Source organism: Crassostrea angulata, chromosome 3 (genome assembly GCF_025612915.1).
Source record: "Crassostrea angulata isolate pt1a10 chromosome 3, ASM2561291v2, whole genome shotgun sequence".
In the NCBI taxonomy this organism is placed as follows: Eukaryota; Metazoa; Mollusca; class Bivalvia; order Ostreida; family Ostreidae; genus Magallana; species Magallana angulata.
Window position 1 is genome coordinate 14,130,541 of NC_069113.1, and position 24,349 is coordinate 14,154,889.

Sequence of the window (24,349 nt, forward strand, 5' to 3'; positions counted from 1 at the left end):
AATCTTTATTGATATTTTCCAGTTTAGCTAGTCTATTCACCAAAGCAGCAAATAATGAATCATAGTTTTCTTTTTCTGTTCAGTTCTTTTGACTTTTCAATATCCATTTGCTTATTACGAAAGTAAATATGAAAAAAAATAATTGTCTATGCAGTTTGGGGCAACATAGACGTCTGTTCAATTGACTTACAAGTGAGTTACGATGAAAATGTTATTACTGCTGCTCGTAAAGCAAACGTATGTCTATTGAACGATAATCGTAAAACGGAAGTACGGTTCTTATGTGCATTGCACGTTGCGAGTGGCAACCCCTCTCCGAGCAAACTGCCACTGGCACGTCAAACGTCCGTTTGTCTTACGTTGCAGTCAATTTTTGACGTTGTGACAGAGGTTTAGCTAAAGTCGTCTTGCCTGCTTGGATCTTTTTTGAAATGTTTTGAAAAACATTAAATGATTGAATAACTAGAAATATCAACTGCATGAATATGTTCAGAATGACGATGTTTAATCCATAATGTCACACAAAAATATTGAAATATTGCTATCTATGTAACAGAATTTAAAAAAATTATATTGTAGGAGAAAAAGAAACTGCAAGATGCGCTGTATCCCAGTTTAATGTGTGCAGCAGCCAAAACTGGTGATAATGATGCCCTGGAGATACTTAGACGTTCAGTTAGTGTGAAAATTATATGGTTTGAATTGATAAATACATCTGTAATAAAAAAAGTTAACTAATTTATTGATTCATTTTGCAAAGGGGGGTAACTTGTCCTCACACAATTACGATGGACGTACAGCATTACACGTGGCAAGTAAAGAAGGTCACGTGCCTACCGTAAAGTACTTACTCCAACAGGGAGTCTCGGTGCATCTGAAAGACTGTAACGGCATCACACCCCTACATGATGCAGTGATGGGAAAACATCAAGATATCATAACCCTATTGGTTCAAACAGGGGCAAAACTCACTATAAAGCCTATAGTATTATCCGTAGAACTCTGCTGGTATGCCCTCTAAAATTGGATTACGCTTTTCTTATGTAAAACATGTTTTGAAATGTTTGATTCTTAGAGAATTCTTTGAAAAAAAAGATGATTGATTGTTGATGAATTTATATCTGCTGAAAGATTTTTTTATATCAGTGCTGCAGCTTCTGAGGATATAGAGACTCTACAGGCCTACAGAGATGCTGGGGCCAATCTGAGTGTATGTGACTATGACAAACGCACGGCACTGCATGTTGTGAGTTCGTTTTAAATGTTCTTTAAAATAATACATGCATAGATCTTTCATTGGAGAGCATTGATAAGTACTAGGAATAAAATATTCCATGTGTCTCCAGTCAGCTTGATCTCTTGGTTTAATATCCACATAAACAAGACCGAGACTGTACGTATTGGTTTGTCGTTTATATCAGACTGTTAATTTTCAAGAGAGGCCGTTGAATTTTAATTGAAGTTGGTTTTAGAGTACAAAGTATTCATCAATATGGTGGCATACATGTTTTCATCACCGCGTAAGATAATTACTATAACACGTGTGATTAATAAAAGCAGGCAAAATGATTATGTTTACTTGTGAATTATGTTTTTTTACATGGTAGGTAACTATGGGTGTTTTTGCAGCATGGCAAAAAAATAAGTCGCGTCCCAGCACAATTGACTCCCATTTTGAAAAAAGGTGCATGTTAACATCTGTATCTCACATGTTGAGATGGATATCTGACATGTTAACATAAGCAACTTGCATGTCGAGATTAATAAGACGCATGTAATATGTTGACATAGTAATGTTGAATATTGACATAAATAAGTCGCATTTCGAAGTAATTATGTTGCAAATTGCACGTATAATATCAGATAGTTGTGATAGTGCGCAGATATACAGATTAAAGTAATACTCTCTAAAAATGTTGGCCAACTTACGTACTGAAATAATTTAGATGGATGTAGATATAATTTTCTTGAATGTACATAATATATCTTGCATATATAGGTAGAAATATGTCACTACAAACCCTAGTTTTGTTTTGTTTTTTGGAGGAGGGTTGTTTGTTGAAATCATTTGTTGAATGTTTGATGGAATGTACCATTAATTTCCTCCATAGGCTGTAGATTCCGGTTGTAAACGTTCCGTTCACTTTCTTTTGGACAACGGTGTCAGCTGGAAGATCGAGGACATTTCTGGTAACACGGCACTGGACTGTGCCAAGAAAGGAAACGCGACCGAGATCATTGAGATGATCGAACAAAAGGAAAGACAACTTAAAAATTCTATCTAAAATGAGATTGAATTTTTCATCTTTTCACCTTGTTAGCAAGAATAACATCTACCTAAAATTGCAGACCTTATCTAAATAATGAATATTAACTAAACTTAATCAATAAAATCATATAGTAGTACAATGTATACTGAAAATTATTTTTATCATAAACAATAATAATTCAAAGAAAACTGTGATAAAAAGTGAATAAGGTGTTGGATGGTGACTATTTAGCAAAGCTTTTTATCCCTCTGTGTTTGAAATACATTGAGTTTTCAATCTTTATGTTTTACTATCTGCTAGTTCCTTAGTCAGTATTCCAGTATGACTTAATACTATAGAATATGTAAAGACGGAGTCGTTATAATTGTGTACGTATATTTTATTTTCAAGAACAGTTAAAATATCCATTCTTTATCCAAAAGTTTTTATATTATATCAATACATAATTATATATATTTGACATTCAAGCAAAATTTATTATTATAAAAAAAAACCAAGAGAACTTTTTAGTTTTTTTTCAAATAAGTATTGAACAGTTGAAAGAAGAGAAATGTGATTTTTATCCCCTGATATACTTTTATGTCGAAAATTTGAACCACTATAATAACATAGAAAATTTGAACCATCAAATTATCATCGTATTATTTACAAGGAAAGGTATAAAATATTTTCTAAAGATTGGAGTTTTAAAAATGTTGAAAACATTTAAATTTGTTTTAGATAAAAATATTGCTGAATTCAATTACAACTTGTTATATTATTATTTTTATGTAAGAAAATCATGTTAAAATGAAAATGTAATGTAACAAGTTGTATTTGTGTTATATTATATTTATTTATCATAGTGAAAATTCAATGTAAATGTTATGTTTGAGTAGTATTTTAAATGTAACAAAAAGACACACTTATTCAACAACCTTTTGTTGCTTTAAAAAATGTTTTGCAGGCTAGAAAGTATCGATGAAACAGAGTATAATCTAAGAACTCATGTTAAAAAGTGTACTATTTTCTGGATAAACGTTTTAAAATTTAGTAAATGTTTGTGATTTAAAAATTGACATGATTGAAAATGTAACACAATTGTTATAAGATTGTTGTGAGATACATGCATTATATATATATTTTGTATGATTTATATATTTATCAACTACTTGTACTAAACCGAATAAAATCATATTTAAATAAAACAGTGAACCCCTATCATAAACAATGATGTATATTTTGAATGTGATTGTTTTATCTAAGATAAGAAATGCAACATAGAAGGGTACATGTATAGAAGATTAAGCTTAAGCTTATGCAAAATGAAACAAAAATTTCGAAATTAAATTTTGTCAATTTACTGGAAGCGTATTTCAAATCATTCTTTGTCCGTTTGTCTGTACACATCGTCGTAAACTTTCCATATTTTCATTTTATACTCCTGAACCACTAAGCCAACTTCAACTAAACTTGAAAAAAGTATTTTCGGGAAAAAAGGCTTTTAATTAGGTTCAAATAAAGTGCTTATCATCTTCAAATTGGAGAGAATAAGTAAAGAGTGAAATACAGGTTGGTGTTTTATCATTTTCTTCTCCAGAACCACTGGGCCAATTTCAACCAAACTTGGAAAAAACATCCTAAGGGAAAGAGCTTTTAGTTTGGTTCAAATTAAAGGCGAGTTTATTTTCAAATGGGTGATTGTAAGGAAAGACAGAAATTAAGGTCAGGTGATTTAACATTTTTCTTCTCTAAAATCACTAGGCAAATTCTAATCTAACTTGGAAACCATCATTCTTGGGGATATGGATTTTAAACTGGTTCAAATAAAGGGCCAGTTTATCTCCAACGGGGAGAAAATAATAAAAGAGTGAAATTAGAATTGTTTTTTTTTAAAACAATCGTCTTCTCCAGAACCTCTATGCCAACTTCAAACAAAGTAGGTACAACACATCCTTGAGGAAAGGACTTTCATATTTTACCATACCATATCATATACTATGATTGTAATTGTATAATTGTAATCGAGTAATTGTGCAAATATTACTACGATGATATCATGTGACAGAGTATAGAATAAAAAAAAACGTTTAAAATGACCCCTCTCTCTGATCAGAAGGAAGTCGCAGCTAAAAATAAAAAGGTCTACGGAGATTTTGCAATGCAAACGACATGAATGTACCCAGCTGATAACGTTGGAACTCACACACAGGTTGAATTGTATGAAAGCCGCTAGAATGTTTTTTTCTGGGTTTTTTTTGTAAGGCCAGCATTTTTTTTATTTTTAGGTTTACAAACCCGCCGCTCGGTTTTCTGAGTTTTTAGAAAAAAAATAAAATTACAAAAAAGATCTTTTTTTTCTCCCCGACAGCAAATTTTTCCTAGTAGGAAAAGTGTATCGTCATTGTTATCACAGAGGCATAAAATCTGCTCTTTTTGTGTCATGATAGCCTAAAAATTTCTTACGCATCCTTTTTCTCGTGCTACATTCTTCAGAGAAGCTTCTACAAACACTCTGCTGTAAGTTTCATACTTTGAAGTTTTACCGACAGTGTTGACCAGTGGCTAGACGAGATAGTCACACCTCACTGAACATGGCTTCGATAGTTACCTGTGCAGCTGTTTTCAAGTACATCACTGTAAAATGATTCCCTTTCTTTTTGTGTTGAATTGGCATATGTATTCATTGCTTTTTTAAACATTTATTTTACAGAGAGAGAGAGAGAGAGAGAGAGAGAGAGAGAGCGATGTATTAGAGATATTATAAATTTCTGCAGTAACTATTCTCATGAACACATTTTAAAGTGACCTGCCTAGTGAATTAAAAAAAAATCATATTTTGCATATTATTGTTTGTGCATTTTCCGTTATTTTCAATTAAAATTTACTATTTCATAATTCATTGCATAGTTGTACTTTGTACATGGAAATTCAACAGGATAAAATACATGCACACATATATTATAGTTGCAGTGATTTTATAGAGTCTGTTCACATTCACAATGTTATGTTTGAGTTTTCTCACATATAAACACCCAAACCAATTTTGTACATAAAATGTGAGAGATCAATGAAGTTGAATATTTTTTAACTAGTCCACTGCAGAAAACATGAAAGTAATAAATATTTTGTATATTAATAATTGTATACTAGTATCATACAGGAGAAAACATTATGACTTTATGTACATAAAATTTAGGTTTTTTTTTATAAAATGAAATGTTGACATGTCTGACAATAGTCTGACTAGTAACTTTGAATCTTGGGCTAGTAACTTTGTGGCCAAATTTTGTAATTGCACACCCCTGACATTGCTATATGAACATGTAATTTCAAAGCTGTATGTCTAATATTCTATTGTACTATTTCAGTGATATGTTACACAGATGACATACTTTTCACATGCTACACTTGATGCAGTTACACACCACTATCATGAAGTTGTCATTCATTATATTATTAGAATAAAGATGATGTCGTAAAAGGGTTTTTTTCTCCTATAGAACTTTACAATTTTGTGGTTCGTAAACCTAAAAATAAGAAAATTGTAGGTCAAAAGAGATTTTTTTTTTTTTTATTTCCTCCTCCTACGGAACTTTATCATTTTGTTGTTTGTAAACCTAAAAATAAAAAAATGCTGGCCTAAATACAATAATATTGTTCAGAAGAAAGAGATGATTCGAAATTACCCTAAGCATAACTTTTAGGACAGGAAGGAGTCAGGTTCAGTTATACATCAATCAAAATTGGGACTTTTGTAAAATGATATGAAAGAATGCTGTTGCTCAGGAACAGCCCATGGGCCTCTTGTAAGTTGCACTGCATGTTATAACTTATGCTTTAGAATGATGTGGACTTTCATACAATCATTAAAATTTTATTTACATTCATTATTGGTATTTTTCTGTTTCTTTGGAGAACAGATTGTAATTCATGCGGAAATTGCCAAGACAGAAATCTATACGCGTCCGTGATCATATAATCTGATCAAAATCAATACACTTACCAATAAAACGATGTTGGGGTATAATTTCATGCATTTCTTTAACTTTAAAAAATGATTTTTAGGCTGCTTTGTTTTGCGTTTTACTGTCAACTTAAACTCAAGTAGCTATGATGGAGGTTCTTGACGTTGTTCATTCTTCTGGCGCTTATATCATGACCGAAGGAAATAACAGCTACATGGGAGGAAGAAACACCAATGAGTTGCACGGGCTCCAAGTATAATTGTACAGTAACCATGGTAACCTTCGCTTATGTTGTAAATGGGCTATGCCTTTTACGTAACTTGGAAGTTTGAGGTCAGTTCGTGCAAGTCCGTGGAGTTCGTGCTCTTGGTGTAGCCACGCAAATTTAATTCACCAAAAGTACACAGAAGACATCAGTGAACGAGTATGAAACACAGGCACTTGTTTCTGAAAAAAAATTCCTCTATAGTATAATAATAACACTTGTGTTATTATTATACTATAGGGTAAATTTTTTTTCTCAGAAACAAGTGCCTGTGGTATGAAATTAGTAATTTTAGCAGCTTTAATTAAATGTTATAATTTGAAAGCTAAACAATACATCAATAATTATAGAGAATACATGTATATGACTACACTCTTACGTCCACGGCTTTGGATTGCGTCTGACAAACGCAATTGTCCAAAGACTCAAGATTAGTGGACATGGGTAGAATAAATGCTTAAAAGTTACAGGTTCCAATATAAATATTGAACATAAGGTATTGTTTTTATCTTAGAAAGTACAAATATATATTTATGTATACATAAGATTCGATGGATTATTCTGTACTTAAACCATACCAGTTGTGTATCTTGTGTGATGGATGACGAGTGGTCGTCGGGATTTTTTCCAGACATTTACCTACAGACCTGCAGCTAGGTAAAGGAGAAAGTAAATGCCACAGTATTTCTTTAAAAATATACAATAAATACGATTGCATCATTACTATGAAAACAGTAAATTATTAGACAAATATATACCAGGCTTAAAATTGCTTGAGAAATACTGCAACTAGTCCCCCAAAACCTCTAGTCCTATTTCATCATATTGTCATTCATAGAATTTTATTTTATCAAAGTAAATTAGGATATCATGTACTTAGTTTAGTTTGATAAAGTAAATTTTAGTACATGACAGTTTTGTCAGTCGTGGTTCCTCCATATAAAAACTTTTTTACATTAGATGCATTTTCCTGAATTTTTGGTAGGGGCCTATCTGTTTATGTGTGTTGTTTTATTGTTGTTTTGCTTTCAATTTCTTTGATTTTTTTGTACCAGGGTATTTGATTTTTCTATAACTACAATAACAATATCTTGGCTGATATACACAAGATAGCAAAGTTACTGCTTCGTACCGTAATTGAAGAATGCACATGTACTCAGCTTCAGACTCCCTTATAGGCTAGCAGGTACGTAATGTATAGGCTATACGTCGATCCCTGCTTATTGGCCTAGATATCTATAAAAAATATATTTCTTTCTTACATGCTAGCTGTGCCTCTGAAATGGATTTATTTCAAACAGGTAAGGTTTGTATTTGGTGTAAATCGTAAGGATAAAAAATAACTGAGGAAAATGCATTTTATCTCAATCCGATTAAAATCAGATTGTAATTTATCTGAAAGTTTCAATTTTAGCATAGTGCAGAACAATCGGCAATCCTCGGCTGATTCCGCTACGCTCCATACAAACGTAAATGTCGAGTGCGCGAGACATCCGAGTAGTTCCGAGTGTAGTGCAGAAAGGTCATTTTATGGCACCCCTAACTTTCTGCTTAAATTTTTAGCCGGGCTCTGCTGAAAGCAGAGTCCTGGCTATAGGCAGGCCAATCGCCAATGTTACTATAAATAGCACAGATAAACAAAAAACCAAACAGCGTCAAGGTAAAGCTTCCGCTATACCAAATAGTTACACAAAGAGCCACGTTTTGTCAAAAGTGTTGGCATTTTGTTTCTTTTTTTAAATTTCGAATGAATTGTCTATCTTTTTTAGTTTTCTTATTAATAACGTGTTTTTAAAACATTACTATGCATTTTGAACTCATACAATGCGCATGAATTTCCAAGAACTACTTTGCTGCACGATGAAGAAACGGGGATTGAATATATAATGCTTGTTGCAAAATTCAAGGCAGCAACTGTTGAACTTTTTAACTTCTACTAAACAAACTTATTTTTTGTTTATAGCCGCTTACAAAATGTGGTCGCTCTCTGATGCTTTGCCGACATTAAAAGCATGAGAGAGAGAGAGAGACAGAGAGACAGAGAGAGAGAGATTTTCAGTCTTTACTACACAATATGCTTAAGACACACCAAAAGAGCCCGGCTTTCAGTACTTCAGTACTTTGATTGAGTTAAGCTGTGTAAGTAGATATACAAACACTAAAAAACTAAGAGAACTGTTAAAGTGTATGATCCAATGTCGTTAGCTATCACAATATTTATCGTATTATCCCGCATTTTAAATTTTTGCGGAAGTAGATGAAACTCTTCTGCAAAAGAAGTCAGTAAAGTTTTCAGATCAAAACATTGGCTTCAAGTTCGTGATGGCAGACACGACTGAAATTAAGAATCATGTTTCGCAAAAGCGCCCGGTATTGGCGAAGTCTTTGATGGATTCGTCAGAACCAGAACCAAGTTCAAGGGTCTTAGTTATCTATACAGGCGGGACGATTGGAATGAAAACAAATGACAACGGAGGTTTGCAAAATTAATTCCTCCTTGTTCATTCATTCAATGTTTCCTTCATCTTTACATGACCTCGGGCTTTTTTCAATACTCAACATTGTAAACTTTGGACATGTTATTGTTTTTTCTTGATAAGTAATACCGGAATACCGGTAGGGGCTTTAACCCAATCACCCCCATTTGATTGTGTGTGTGTGGGGGGGGGGGGGGGGGGGAGGGGGGGTGGAGAGAGCTGGAGCAGTGGTGAAGTTTATGTTGAGTTTTCAATTATTAATTGAAATTACCAAGCATATTAGGCTCATATTGTAGCTTTGTAAAAACTTACATCTACATGGCCCATTTATCGATAGTGTGAAACCTTCATCGACCTAAGAAAAATCATGGACTGCACGAAATAATCATGCTGGTGTCTGCAGACTCAAATTTCAATTTAAGACTACTTGGCTATTTCTTTTTTTAACGTACCTGTGTACAGTTAATGTTAATTACTTTTATGAAAAATTCATTATTTTTTAAAAGAGAGATGTAAATATAAACAATGAAAAGCTTTCTAATATGATGATTTATGCGGGTTATGAAAGTATGTCCATCATTGCAGAAAAAATTTACAGAACCTGCTTATGTGGGTTATGTACCAGTATTTTTTGCAATGTCGCCACCTTCATATCCCGCATGAATCGATCACCAACAAAAGCATTTTATTGTTTGAATGACCCCCCACCCCACAAACACACATACATTATAAATATTTTATTTTAAATGTTTGTGTACAAAAAGCATAATATTATATCATTATGGATCTACATCTACTGGTGATATGCTGCAGCTGGTCTAAGATCATTTCTTATCAACTACATGTACTTAGAGCTATTCTTGTTGCAGTTTAATTTTGTGTGTTTTATATTTGAGAGCATACATTGATTTTTTTTCATTTTCACTCCTTCAGTGGGTGATCATCATAACAGTATGCTTATAACAGTAGGTCACTGAAGAGCATTAATTACTACTGTTTTCCAGTTTATGAGCCAAAGGAAGACTTCCTTGTGAATAAGCTAAGGACCCTTCCCATGTTCCATGACAGAGAATATGCCAACACCCATTTTGCAGGGGATGAGGAAGATTTCCTTGTCATGCCGTAGGTATCAATTCCAATAACTGAAGAAAAATCAGAAAAGAAATGATGAACTTACATAAATGAATTTTAACCATTGTACAAGCCTTAGTGTATTATGAAGAAACAATATCAGTAATTTGAAGACAGTGCATTTAGTATTCATAAACTTTTAAGTACATGTATATATATTTTCAGCAATTAGTATAACTAGTTGGAAGGAATATCAGTAGATTATAAATACATGTATAATAATTACAGTGCATGAGTAAATGTAACATATTAGTGTGTTAGTTAAATGAAAATCCACAGGTATGTAACGTTACTAATCAATGCTGATAATCTCAGCAATATTTTACTTGATTGAAATATTTGGAACTTGAAAGTTAATGTGTTATTCCAAACATTCTCGGATCTTGCCTTAATTATATTCATAGAAGCAAATAGATTATGATAAATTTCCCTCCAAAATATGTCAAAGTATACATCTAGTGTCTTCTGGGATAAAGCGTAGAAAAATAGAAGACTTCTGGTAAATCTTTGCAGCTAGTTTACATTAATTTGATAATTGCTTCAACATTTTAGGAATTACAATAAATTTTCATTTGACTTTTCTTTGCAAATTAATACAAAATTATCCAGTATTTTTAAATAGGTCTAATTTTTGTTAATTACAAGTGTATTATAAAAAAATTGCAATGAGTGTATCAGGTCATTGAATTAATTACAAATTAACATATGTAATTCATTGTAACAAAATTTTCTTAGGTTTGTACCAGAACAAAATATGATACAATTTTAGTTACATAACGCCTGAAATCACAATCAAAATGCTATGTAGTTCGTCAGTTTCTGGGAAACGATCAATGCATGCAGTGTATGTAAGTGAATTAACTTTCTACCAGTCAGGGTCTGATTTATGGGGAGCTGGAAGATCTGATCAGGTTTGTATCAATCTGTAGGCCATGTTTGTCACTCACATGTTTCTGTGGTATGGCTAATATTTCTTTTATGGTTCCAAATTTGATCCATTAGCTGTATCCTGTTTTCTTTACTCACGTTGTACTTGGTATTATAAATAAAGTGAGCAGCTCACAATGAATTATTACAATATATTGGGCAGCTTCTATCTGGTTCTATTTGCACAACAGTTTCGGCAGGGCTCGAAATAATTAATGGCACCATGACTGAATCATTTTGATCTTTGCTTTGTGATAAGCATGTACTAGCTTGTCCTTGGTGTTGTTTATTATTTTTTTAAAAAGAACATTTTCCATCTAGTGCATCTAGAAATTCTGAATTTACCAGTAATACATATATATATTTTCATTAAAAAATTCAACAGTTTTGAAAAGGTTGTTATTTCTAGCCCTGTTCTGCTAACGCAGATGCTGATCGAGTAATGTAGTCCTCACAGCTGAATTAATTTCCTTTGTTATAATATTATATATTTATATTAACTTGTGTCATTGTCAGACACTAGCATTTATTTCTTTTAAGTAATTTTCATCATTTAAAATTATCCTGAACATATCAATTATGGTAAACTAGTAGTTCAGACTGAATAATAAGGTACATTATTAAGATACTGGGAATCCAAATAGTGATAAAAGTTCAGATCTAAAATTAAATCCCCCCCCCCTCCAAAAAAAAGACACAGCTCTTTGTTATATAGGTCAATAAAGATATCCTGAATACGCGGTACATTTACCAATATCTGTCAAATTTTGTTATTTATTCTGATCAAGATCTGTTCGAAATGCTAATCATTCCTCATAGCCATTAATTGATTTCCTTCGTCTCTTTTCTATTTTTTCTCATTATTAACATGTGTTTACTCGAACAGGAAACAGTTGTACCTTTACCGTATACTTCAGGAAGTTTGAACATGTTTAGTGTGTGATGTCTGGAAGCTTGGTCAGAAACATATTTGTTTCCCGAACTATTTCATTTAAAACATATTGTTCCCATGATACAATTATTGCACACATTTCATCATATGATGAATAAGCTGCATTGATATTGTGATAAAGTTATGATATGGAAATGTTAATTAGTAAGATGTGAAGCAATCCTTTTTTTTTTTTCCAAAAGCAAAATTTGTCTGCTTTGATTGCAGAATGTCATATGATTCACAAGGGAAGAAAAAACAAATGTATGATAGAATGGGTATGGAAAATATTCAAAGCTGTGAAATCACTGCATTTTCCTTTAAAGCATTTACCCTCTTGGCTGTGTCATCATTTGTTTAAAAAGTATTGGGTTCCATAAATAATATATGTAGTCAAAACAAAGAATATGTCAGAATAAAGGTACAGTTTTATAGTTTCTACAAATTTCTATATTAAAAATGAATAAAAGCTGCATAGTATTAAAGTTAAGATGATCAAAATGGGGTATAAATTATTTTGCTCACTTGTACTGCATAAATGTCAGATACCAAAAACTCTTTTTCTGGTGCAAATTTTAAGTATCGTGTACAAAGTGCTAAATATAGGTATGATGCAATGGTTTACACACAGATGGGTATATATATACATGTAATACATGTATTTTCAATCAGTATTGACAGAGGTGATCCCAGAACCTGCAATTATATATAACATATTTTAGAATGTGAAGCTATTTATTGTGAAATTAATTAACTACATGTACCATAGGTAGCAAGCTAGTATAAAAAAGTATGATTTTTTTCATTGTTCACAATTAGAGATAGGAAATGTAAATCAATGCTTGCATGCATGAAATAAATGTGAATTTAGGCATGGTTTTATATTGTATGATTGTATTTGAATTAATGCCATAAAGCTAAGTAGCTTTTTGCACAAATAAGGACATGTTTGCTAAGGTGAGCAATGTGGCCCCTAGCCTTCCTATTGTTGTTCCAATTGTACCACAACTTAAAACAAATTGTACTTGTGTACCATACTGCTGTGTTCTTGGGTAGCTGTAGGTCTGTATCTCCCGGTCTGAAAAAATTCGGATGGATAACCAGGTCGTCCATCTAAATTTTTTTCATACTGGGAGCTACGGACCTAGCTGCACTACATATAGTTCTTGGGGAAATCTAAAAAAAGATGTAAATTGGTTTTTAGTGAGGTCTATTTCAAGAACTTTATCAACCCAAATTTCTCCCTGAGATTTATGTTCCCTGAATGTTAACATTTGTTAATAATCAATTTCCATTTAGTAGAACATTTTTCATGATCGCATTCGAAAAATTAAAACTATAGAAATTATAAAATTATAAATTTAGCATAAGAGGTGTTTAAGGTACTACTGTAAGCCTGATTTTTCTATATCTCATGTAAAGTACATGTTTATAAAACACAGAATCACTGATGATCCCTCATTACAAAACACCCAGTAAACCTGAGAAATATCATTCATATGCCTTACTTGATAATAAAGAGTTTTAAAAACAATTTTCAAACAGTTGGAGTTTAATAAATAAAAAAAAAAACAAACATGTTTGTCAAATTCAACTTACATTTTCAATTTAATATGATCAAACTTGCTGTATGCTCATAAAATGTGTTAAATTTTGGTTTCTAATCATGTGTATTTGTGATACATGAATATTTGGCTTAAACAATGTATGGTTTATGTTTGATATATTTAATACTGGTATACTAAAACTTAATTTGAGAATGATTTGTTCGATGACAGACCCAGAGAATTTATGGGAGTGAGATCGAGGTAAGTTTATGGTTGCTTTTTCTCTTGTATATATATCTTATACAATTGTCAGTTTATATGACATGATAATTACTGTTGAAACTGTTTCACTAATAGTATTTAAGCTGCATGTTTAAAGTTTATTTTTTTTTTTTAACATTTGGACATTAAAGTACATGTATTGGTCCTTTTTTATGAAAAGTCTAAAATATTTTGTGTTCATTTGACTATGATTGACTTCAATTTTTCTGTAAGCCTCCAACTTCATTATTATTTGTTTTATACGATATAAAATGGTTTGGGGCAGTTTAAGCTTTATAAACCGTGTCGCAGTTTATAAAAAAGCGTAAACTGTTTCAAACTATTTTATATCATATAAAACAAATGAATATTGAATTCATTGCTTATAATTTAATTTTTTTTACTCTTCATTGTAGATAAAAACAGTCATTTGACCTTTAAAATGATGTAAAATTGTACAAAATTCAAACGTAACGTCAGGCGTATTGATACGTTTTTGACGTTAGTCTTATTATGACGTAGGCAACATTCTTGATACGATATAGAATAGTTATTTAGCCAATCAGAAAGCGCGTTACAACCAAAATTAAATTATACAGGTATAATACTGGTAGTACAAATATGACAGGCTTGTTATTTGTGATATAGGTGCATACATATGTTAGACATACATGTGTATTAGACATACACTCAGGTATGATGACATACAGATGTTATAATCTAACAGATAGGCAGCCATACATTTATATAGACATACTTACAGGTATGATGGACATGCTGTGTGCTATATCTATATACAAGTGTCGTAGACATTCAGGTGTGTTAGACATACAGGTACAGGTGAACTAGACATACTTGTACATGTGTCATAGACATACAGTTGTGTTTGACAACATACAATGTGCGAAACATACTTTGTTTTGCCACAGGAAATAGATTACCACTTTGGATACAGTAAGGTTGCCTTTTATCTGTTGGCCTCTCCAGACAGAGTGTGTTCTCTAAATATCTTATGAAAGTTGCCAATGTTTTCATATTGCAGCTATAAAGTAAGATTGGTATCAACATCAGGTATCATTTAGGTCCATGGACCTCAAGTGTATGTGGTGAGAGAGAGAGAGAGAGAGAGAGAGAGAGAGAGAGACAGACAGAGACAGAGACAGAGAGAGACAGAGAGAGAGACAGAGAGAGAGAGTTTGTATACTATTTGCCATAATATTATCATTTAGGTCCATGGACCTCTAGTGTATGTGGAGAGAGAGAGAGAGAGAGAGAGAGAGAGAGAGAGAGATAAAGTTTGTATACTATTTGCCTTAATATTATCATTTGAAGCTATCAATTTTAACCCCTCAACAACTTTTTCTCTATCAGTTTCATCTACTGTAAATGTCTTTATTTATGCATGGGGGAAATTTACACTAGCTACGCGGTAAATTGAATCAACGTAAAATACCCCATGGTATGGTACAAAAATCAAAATTTTAGAGTGGTTAATCATGCATCTGCGTAATTAATATCCACGCGTATTTTTTTACTTTAGAAAACGCGTACTTAACCACCAGCGTAAATAACCACTTAAATTAACAGTAATATGCCTGGTACCTGTAATGTCCTCATTAATTTTTATCTGTCCGTTATTCCAAATTGTTATTACAGTAAATGTAATTTTGTCTTGATACATTTTTTACGTCAGAAAAACAGAAAAGATGAACACACATTTATTGCAAATATTTCATTGCAGTCATCAAAAAGGCAGAAGAGTGATGTACAAAATTATGGAATATAAACCTCTTTTGGACTCCAGTAACATGATGATGACGGACTGGGGACACATCGCCACAGACTTATTTGTAAGTCCGAAATTCATAATCATCATCATCATCATCATCATCATCATCATCCTTACTGTCATCTGACATCCTCATCTGACATCTTAAAGTTCACTCCCAAATCTATTGTTTTTTCATTGCAAAATTTGTGTACAAGCAATTTATTTGTACATTACATAGTCTGCATACTCATATGCCAGTACAAGATTGTATGCATTGTTTTTTGTTGTTGTTTTTTATTTTGATTTTAGTCAAAACAATGGTTAAAGCAGATTTACAGTGTTCATAAAATATTCTCTTCAATTGGATAATGAATTGTCTGGATTAGAATATTCACATGTTGAAGGAGTATACACCCAATAATTTCAGGAGCATTATGACCAATTTGACGGGTTTGTGGTACTCCATGGGACAGACACCATGGCTTACACAGCTTCCGCTTTGTCCTTCATGTGCGAGAATCTTGGAAAGACAATCATACTGACAGGATCGCAAGTAATTAAAGGATGAGAGAAGCTACACAAACAGTTTTAATAAGACAAAAGCCAAAATAATATTTCATTTATCAGGCAAAATAAAAATAATGTGGGCAGGTATTTTGTTTTTATATTTATGGCAAGATATGAAAAGGAGGGATAACTCAATACAGTTGAACTTTGATATCTTGAACACTGATATCTCGAATACAATGGATATGTCGAAGTGAATTGTAAGTCCCAACCACTTATTTATTAAGTATTCTACTCTCGATATGTCAAAGTTTTTAAACAGTCCCATCTTGTTTGAGATAATGAAGTTTGACTGTAGTTGAATTTTAACTTGTCATAAGTAAAGGTTTATGGCAAAAAAATAATGTAATCTATGCAGCTCAATTTGACCTGATGTTGTGCTGCTCTGAGTACTAGCTAAATATTATTGGCTTCTAAATTTTTGCTTTATTGTACACAAATGGGATTTGTGTACGAGATTCAAATTACTGTATATCTTATCTATATTTCTTTGTTCCCCAAAATGCCTCCAACAGCTTTCAAGAAAAAAATCATATTCCAGTGAGATTCTTGCATAATTCTAAAATCATTCATCATAGCGGAAGAATTTTTAGCTTTGACTTTTATGATATTATAACAATTACTGGTAGGTTGAATGTGTTTGTTTTGTAGATTCCAATATTTGAAGTCCGGAGTGATGGAAGAGACAACTTTCTATCCTCTCTCATCATGGCAGGATTGTACAATATACCAGAGGTATTGTAAATATCTAATTAAAAGCAAGGAATTGATATTCTTTTTAGAATTGCAGGAAGCATTCCTTGCATATTTTAAAATATTGCTTTTACAGTTTTGTACTATCTTTCAGTATGCTTGGGGCTTTTGATTTCTTTTAGGTGTTGGTGTGTTTTGACAACAAAATTTTGCGGGGAAGCAGAACAATAAAGAATGATGCTGGAAGCTTCTCTGCTTTTATTTCTCCAAATCTTCCACCCATTGCTACTTTAGAGATTCGCATCCATGGTAATGCACATCCTTAGGAACAGACTGAGTTGATCCTTTCAGAATCAAGTTTTACATTTTTGCTGTAAATTTATGTTAAATCGTGGATACCAACTAGTGACTTCATTTATCCATAGTTGAATTATGTCCATTTTCACCTCTTGTTAAGCAACTGAAATTCATACATCTACACAAATTTGACCTAAGTTACTTAACTATAATGTTAGTAAAGTATTTGTCTGTCATTGACTACAGGATAAACTATGGCAAGTACTTGTCAAACAAAGAAAATACTGTTTATCTTCCAGTGGACTGGTCTGCCGTGTTCAGGGCGACAGGTACGGAAAAGTTCCGGGTCCACACCAACATGTGTCAGAATGTGGGACTGCTGCGGATGTTTCCCGGCATTACAACTCAAACTGTATGTAGCTCATGTATTTAGAATTCATAAGGCTAAGAAAACAAGTGAAATTATAAAGATTTTTAAAATGCATTTTCATACCATTTAGGATAAAATTGTATATTTTCCTACCGTCACAAATTCAGGCAAATGTTTTCTCTTTTAACTTTTAATCATCATACATTGCATGATAAAATTTGACAGAAATCACAGTCTCTGTAACTTGCATTGACCTTCTCTAGGTACGAGCATTCCTTCAGCCTCCAATGCAGGGAGTTGTTCTACAGACCTATGGAGCCGGGAATGCCCCAGATAATCGACCCGACCTACTTAACGTCCTGAAGGAGGCTTCCAACATTGGAGTGGTTATCATCAACATCACTCAGTGTACAAAAGGCTGTGTTATGACATCTTATGCCACAGGAAAGGTATGATAGGTCTTAAATAGGTGTGATAAGCCTAATGCCATGAAAAAGGTGTGATAGGCCTTATGCCAAAGGAAAGGTATGATATGCCCTATATACCACAGAGAATGTTCTGGAAGCTACCCATAAATATCAAATGCATGTCAGACTCATTGTCATATACAAATTGAAGAGTTGTGTTAGTTTATAACAACAGCAGAAGATTTTAAGCACAATATTTGTATATGAATTTTTTTTTTCTTGTTTCATTGTGCAAAAATACATGTACAAGACTTTTTTAGTACAATTATGTATTCATGCAATAAGTTGACAGTTTAACATTGTTATTTCTCTGCATTGCTAATATTAACTCTGCTAACTTGATGAACAATATATTTGTATTCAAATTACTATTCTGCTGAATTTGTTAGGCTTTGGAGGATGCTGGGGTCATTTGTGGAGGAGATATGACCCCAGAAGCTGCCCTCACCAAACTGAGTTATGTCCTTAGCAAGGAGACATGGACACTGGACAAAAAACGCAAGGTAAGCATTAGATATAACTTTATTTTTTTTTTACACGTTTCAGAGGAAGAGACATTTCTTCATTACCCAAATAATATCTCCTAATTATTCTGACATTGCAGTTTATGAAGAGGAACTTGCGAGGAGAAATGACTGTGGTAGCTAAAGAGAACATCACTATTCTGGACTTTGAGTTGATTGAGAGTGTGGCTCGAGCATTGAGTGTTAGCAGTACTGAGGTAAATAAGACTTCATCTAGTTAAATGTAGCAAGTAGCACTATAAGATGTAAACTAAAGTATAGCTGTACTGTTGAAACGATACACACCGGTTCACTACATACTGGGGAATCATTTTTATTCATGGGGGTCAATGTTTGTGGGTAGCCAAAATTTTCCTGGTTCATGGGGATGTATTTTTGTTGGCAGTGTAATCGGGATAATTTTAGTGAATATTAAACAAGTGATTGTATATACGTTCATTGTCATGTAAATTCGTTGACAAGGGTTACCCAAGAAAGCCATGAACATGAACAATGATGATTCCACAGTTTTACGAGGAGAGATATATATGCTTGGAATTTACTTGTGTTTGTGAAATTGACAAAATTCTAAAAAGCTTATCTCTATATAGCATAACTAAAGACTTACCCATTAAATTTTGTCTTTAACCTACTGCTGCATGCTCTATTCTATGATTATTATGAACGCTAGAGCTACAACTATGTACTGTAACAGGGTGAAAATCTTATGTTGTAGGAGATAAAGAAGTTAAGAGATGCGCTGTATCCCAGTTTAATGTGTGCAGCAGCCCAGACTGGTGATAACCAAGCCCTGGAGAAACTTAGAACCTTAGTAAGTTTAAAAGCTATGCGATTTCAATGTTCAAGTCATTTTGAAAAAAAAAATTATATGTGTTAACGAATTCTTTTAATGAAGGGAGGTAACTTGTCCTCACACAATCATGATGGGCGTACGGCATTACACGTGGCATGTAGAGAGGGTCATGTGACTACAGTACAGTACTTGCTCCACCAAGGAGCCTCAGTACATCTAAAGGACAGTAACGGCATCACACCTCTACAAGATGCCGTGATAGGAAAACACCACAGCATCATAAGACTTCTCGTGAAAACTGGGGCACTACTAACTATAAAACCTATTGTATTAGCCATGGAGCTCTGCTGGTATGAACACTGACATAAGCTTTAATTCATTATGTGTCATGCATGAAATTAATAACTTTACATTTTTGAAAAAGCAAAATAAATATTCTTAAGTTAAAGATATTCTTCATTTCGGATAGTGTTGAAATCCAGCATTGAATTGCTACTCTTGCCAAATTTTAAATAGCATATAAAATTAGCCTTTATAAGAAAGAAATTAGCTTTTCTGTTCATCATGAGGCCACTCAAACTGGAAATTTTTAGCATTAGACTATTGCTATGAAGTATATGATGAAAGATATGAGTGTAAGGATAATTAAGTACCGGTAAAATTGGGTGAATCCAGTGGCAATGTGATATTTTCCTTTCAGTGCTGCAGCCACTGAAGAGATAGAGACTCTACAGGCCTATAGGGCTGCCGGGGCCAACATGAATGAATGTGACTACGACAAACGTACACCACTGCATGTTGTGAGTAATAGTTTAAATAGCACTAGTAAACTTTTTTGTATCTTCATTGAATTATTTTGCCGTTCATGAGATTTTTATTTTTTTTCTTACGCTGTTTAGGACGTGCTATTTAGGTGAACATATTTGCAGTATATATTTTGACTGAATTTTTCCTTTAAGTTTTTGCCCCTTTATTGAATTATTTGCTGTTCTGTGTAACATTGTGAAGTAATGTGAGAGTAGTGGGTATTTGAGATTGGCCATTTTTTTTTTTCATTTGTAAATGATTGTAATGAATTGAATTTTCTCCCTAGGCAGTTGATACTGGATCCAAACGCTCCGTTCACTTCCTGCTCGACAGTGGTGTCAGCTGGATGTTTGAGGACATGTTCGGAAACACGGCACTGGACTGTGCCAGGAAGAGAAACGCGACCGAGATCATTGAGATGATCGAACAAAAGGAAAGACAACTGGCAGCTAATGGTGAGAATGGAACATAGAAGAGGAGACTCAATGTTTTTTTATGTTTAGACTGAATTTTCCTTTAGTTTTTATACAAGATTTTTTTACCATTGTTATTTAATAGGTAGATACATATACCAATATAAATTGTTGTTACATACTAGTATAGAATGTGTGTGAAGTTAAATATACACTGTATTAATTAAATTATTTGCAGTAGACTGAGATGGAGAGAGAAAAGGAATAATATCTCTTAATTTGAAAATGGGACACTATATATCAACTGTTGTGTCCATGCCTTTCTATAAACATTTTGTAGATCAGTTAAATTATATTGATGCTCATTATAAAGTGCTAACATTGCTAATGTCTAAAAGTTTCCTCATTACAATGTTTACACCATAGCTTTACTTTTAAATTATTCTTAGAACCAGATAATGCTGATTGCAGTGATTAGTGTATTTTACATTGTATACTTATTTTTGTAATACATGAAACATTCATTTGGTTTTCATTTTAAAAGAAATATACCGGTAAGTAATATTAGTTATTTTACAAACATATTCCTATCAAGACAAGTACCAGTACTTGTTATATTTAGATTTTATGTAAAATACAAACTCCTCTTGGGGTAAGTCAGAGATGGTCAAGGAACGCAATACCTCATTTAACTTACAAATTTTTGTTTTATTTACTTAATATAATCACATTTTTTATCATGGAGGCATAATCTCACTATTTTTTGTGCCAAACCAATTTTGAAATGTTGTTTGTTAATTTTGTGAAGATTTTAAAGGGTTCCTAATATCATAAGTTTGAAAGTGATGGAAAATTTCAGTGGAAAATGTTGTAATAATTTTTTTAGTTGAGAATACGTGCATTTATGATGTGAGAATGACAATATTTTCCAGTATAAATGCTTCACATTTGTAACTTTTTGTTTCTCATATGGGTCCAAAAGTCTAGAATATTTTGTGATAGTTATCCAACTGTGTATAAGAAATCTGTTTGAAATTAACTATGAATTTAAAAAATATACATACACGTATCTTGTATCTTTAAAACTGCTCTGATCAAAATGTTTTACGCTTGATTCAACCGTTTTGCATCAAATTGCGAAAAATTTAAAATTGTGAACGCCAAATTTTTATCATAGTTCCATTCAGTTTACATGTGTCTGTAAAATAAAATCAAGATTAAAAATTCGCGAGAAGTTTTTGTTGCGATTTTAAGCAGATATTAATTCCTCACCTTTGCAATAGACCCTTTTATGGTAGTCACAGTACTGCTTATTGGCAGGATAAACTGACATACCGATACATGCAGTTTGGGGAAATATGGCTTAATGGCAATTGTTTATTTACACAGTGTAGGTGTCTACCAACAAGAACTTTGCCGAACTCGATCAATATGCCTTGCAATAGAGCAGTATGTACCACAGCCACAAAAAAGGGGTACTGTGTATAAGACCTTCAAAGTTAATAAAAATAGATTTCTCAGGGTTTAAACTTATCTATAGACTGTGTACCAATTATACATGTTTAATGATTTTTTAAATTTTGAATGCTTAATTTATTTGAAACAACATTTATTCTATTTTTTATACAGTATACCATACCGTAGTGCATTTGAAACAAATTGTTAATGCATGTAATTGGGATAGTAATATGTACAATGATACGATTTCTACTAATGTATTCCAAACAGTTCCTCAGTCAGTATAATCATTCCAAGAGAGAGTATGGTTTCATTTATTTCTATTTATGCTTGCTTCTCAGCCAAGAAATTGCCAGTTTTTGCTTTACAGCACAGATTTTGCTCCGCATGTGGAGTGTACTTTGATCAAAATTTACTTTATTAAATGCACACTTGTATATACTAGTGCAAATATGTTGAAATTGTATTTACAATCGTTGTACAATACAATTTTGGCTTCAACAGAATTTTTCTTCCAATTTGGAATTAGAAACAAAATGATTCAAAGTTGAAACTCATGCAATCATCAATTCATGAATTGGTAGGCCTAACACTTGTCATGGTGTTTATTAATACACAATTTTTTTTAATTGATAATGGAATGAAATGTGTATTGTAGTAATGTGAAACATCCTCCTCAATTTACTTGCAATATTTGCACACTTGTTTACACCATGCTATTTTATGTGTATTTAACAGTAGATATTTTGTTCAATTAAAGGGATCATAAACCCAGTTCATGTCATGTATGAGAGTTTTAAGGTGATAATAAATGTGAATAAAGATATTAACCTGGTAAATCTGTGGAAGAAAATTTTGTGAACTTCCAAAATCTGCACCATTCAGAGGTTATCCCTTATAAAATTAAGGTGATAATTTCTTGGAATTGTTTGTGTGTGTGTATTTTTTTTAATTTACAGTATGTATTGTTTTATTGATGTGGAACAAACAATACATTATATACCTGTTAATGGTTGAACCAGACTTTATCAAATTGTTGATGTAAGCATGCTTTTGTTTTTTTAAGCCATTCAGTGATAATATATTGTTATAAATCCATTCACACCCGTGATTTTATTTTCTGTTTGTTTCAGTTATCTATTTTTGCAATGATTATATCACTATGAGTGCTGTTCCAAATAAAATCAAGTTAAATTTTATGTGCCTTGCTTTTTAAAATGTGTACTGTGGTATCATTAATGTTTTTGGACATCAGTATTTGTGAATTTAGTAAAATTGTCAGTTTTGAGGATACAAACTTGTTGGCAATAGTTTTGACAAAAGAATATTTTATCATAAATCTAATTAAAATTGGTGTTTCATGATTATCGATGAAAAAATAGTACATGCAAGTCTATAAATACTAACATGAAATCCAATCACAACTTTTGATACTGACAAAACATCACATCTATAATATAACAATGAAATTGTTCATTTTCTAACTTTTAAGCTCACCTGAGCTGAAAGTTTATAGCCTTTCAATCTGTTGATAAACTTTTCACGTTTTAAATTTTTTGTTAGAACCACTGGTCTACTTTTAAATAAACTTGGAACAATTTATCCAGAACAATTTATCCTAAGGTGATGGGGAATCTAATACATGTAGTGATCTACATCTTTTTTAAAAGGGAGAGAATTTTTAAAAAGGGGCCCATAGGCCACGTTGCTCACCTGCACATTAGTTCTTGTATCATTCTCTTATAAAATGTTTAAATATGAAACGTTATAAAATTATTAAAACCTCTCATTCCAAGATTTGACAATACATTAAACAACATAAATAAAAAGAAGCCTAATTTTTTGGACATCATATCCTAAGATCTAAGATTCATCAATTGGCCAATCTTATGATTCTGGGCCTCAATGTATTAAAGATTACAAAATTGTAAAATGAATTTTACTTAATCATAAAAAGTGAAAGCAGGTGATTGTGACCTTGATATTAGAATATGAAGATGTGAGGATGCTAATATACATATATGTAGTAAAATACCAGAACTAAATTAAGGTAGCATTTTATTTCTTGACAAGGTTTTTACAATATACTTCTATGTTGAACTTTATGCCTATCTTAGGGACCCACTATTGGTCTAGAGGTCATGGTTTAAACAATTTAGAGTCTACACTACCTTCTGTTCAGGTGAGCTAAAAAGAGTGGGTGGGTTAAAAAACTTCTCCAGATTTGTACATTTAGATTCTAAACTTTTGGAATGACACCTTCAATATAGTGAGGCATCTTGACTACTCCTATACTCTTTGCACCATCAGACTTTGACTCAAGGTTTGGAGATTTCCTCAGGTTCTTAACCTCTTGCGTAAAAGACTTTTTAAAGCTATAAAACACATCTAATAAAAGGCATTGACCGCCATATTTCTCTTTCATTGCTTCTA

At 32.4% G+C, this 24,349-nt stretch overlaps 2 protein-coding genes across 4 annotated transcripts in view; both read left to right on the forward strand.

Moving 5' to 3' along the window:
• The window catches only part of LOC128176619 (L-asparaginase-like), a 28,968-nt gene extending 25,212 nt beyond the window's left edge, over positions 1-3,756 (forward strand). The window contains exons 11-14 of the mRNA XM_052843068.1: positions 580-675; positions 761-1,008; positions 1,147-1,246; positions 2,112-3,756. Of these exons, the coding sequence (XP_052699028.1) occupies positions 580-675; positions 761-1,008; positions 1,147-1,246; positions 2,112-2,285 (618 nt within the window). The 3' untranslated portion in view covers positions 2,286-3,756. The remainder of the gene's footprint in view (positions 1-579; positions 676-760; positions 1,009-1,146; positions 1,247-2,111) is intronic.
• A 5,001-nt stretch (positions 3,757-8,757) lies between these two features.
• On the forward strand, positions 8,758-23,113 carry LOC128176618 (L-asparaginase-like). 3 transcript variants are annotated; one of them, XM_052843064.1, is made up of 15 exons: positions 8,758-8,958; positions 9,964-10,081; positions 10,963-11,001; positions 15,498-15,606; positions 15,955-16,080; positions 16,746-16,829; positions 16,970-17,096; positions 17,384-17,496; positions 17,718-17,903; positions 18,311-18,424; positions 18,526-18,642; positions 19,161-19,256; positions 19,341-19,588; positions 19,939-20,038; positions 20,332-23,113. In XM_052843064.1, exons 1-15 carry the CDS (start codon positions 8,805-8,807, stop codon positions 20,515-20,517), a joined length of 1,917 nt encoding a protein of 638 aa, XP_052699024.1. In that variant the 5' UTR covers positions 8,758-8,804; the 3' UTR covers positions 20,518-23,113. The 3 variants fall into 3 exon arrangements, with proteins under 3 accessions (XP_052699024.1, XP_052699025.1, XP_052699027.1); XM_052843065.1 differs by lacking the exon at positions 10,963-11,001 and adding an exon at positions 13,727-13,756; XM_052843067.1 differs by lacking the exon at positions 10,963-11,001 and having other exon boundaries at positions 8,759-8,958.
• Positions 23,114-24,349: the final 1,236 nt, after the last annotated feature.

Bases quoted from the DNA above. Each gene is read 5' to 3' on its own strand.
- LOC128176618 (XM_052843064.1), top strand. From the start codon at position 8,805: ATGGCAGACACGACTGAAATTAAGAATCATGTTTCGCAAAAGCGCCCG. The intron at 8,959-9,963 runs GTTTGCAAAATT...ACTGTTTTCCAG, and splicing joins GAAAACAAATGACAACGGAG to TTTATGAGCCAAAGGAAGAC. The intron at 17,097-17,383 runs GTAATGCACATC...TTTATCTTCCAG, and splicing joins TTTAGAGATTCGCATCCATG to TGGACTGGTCTGCCGTGTTC.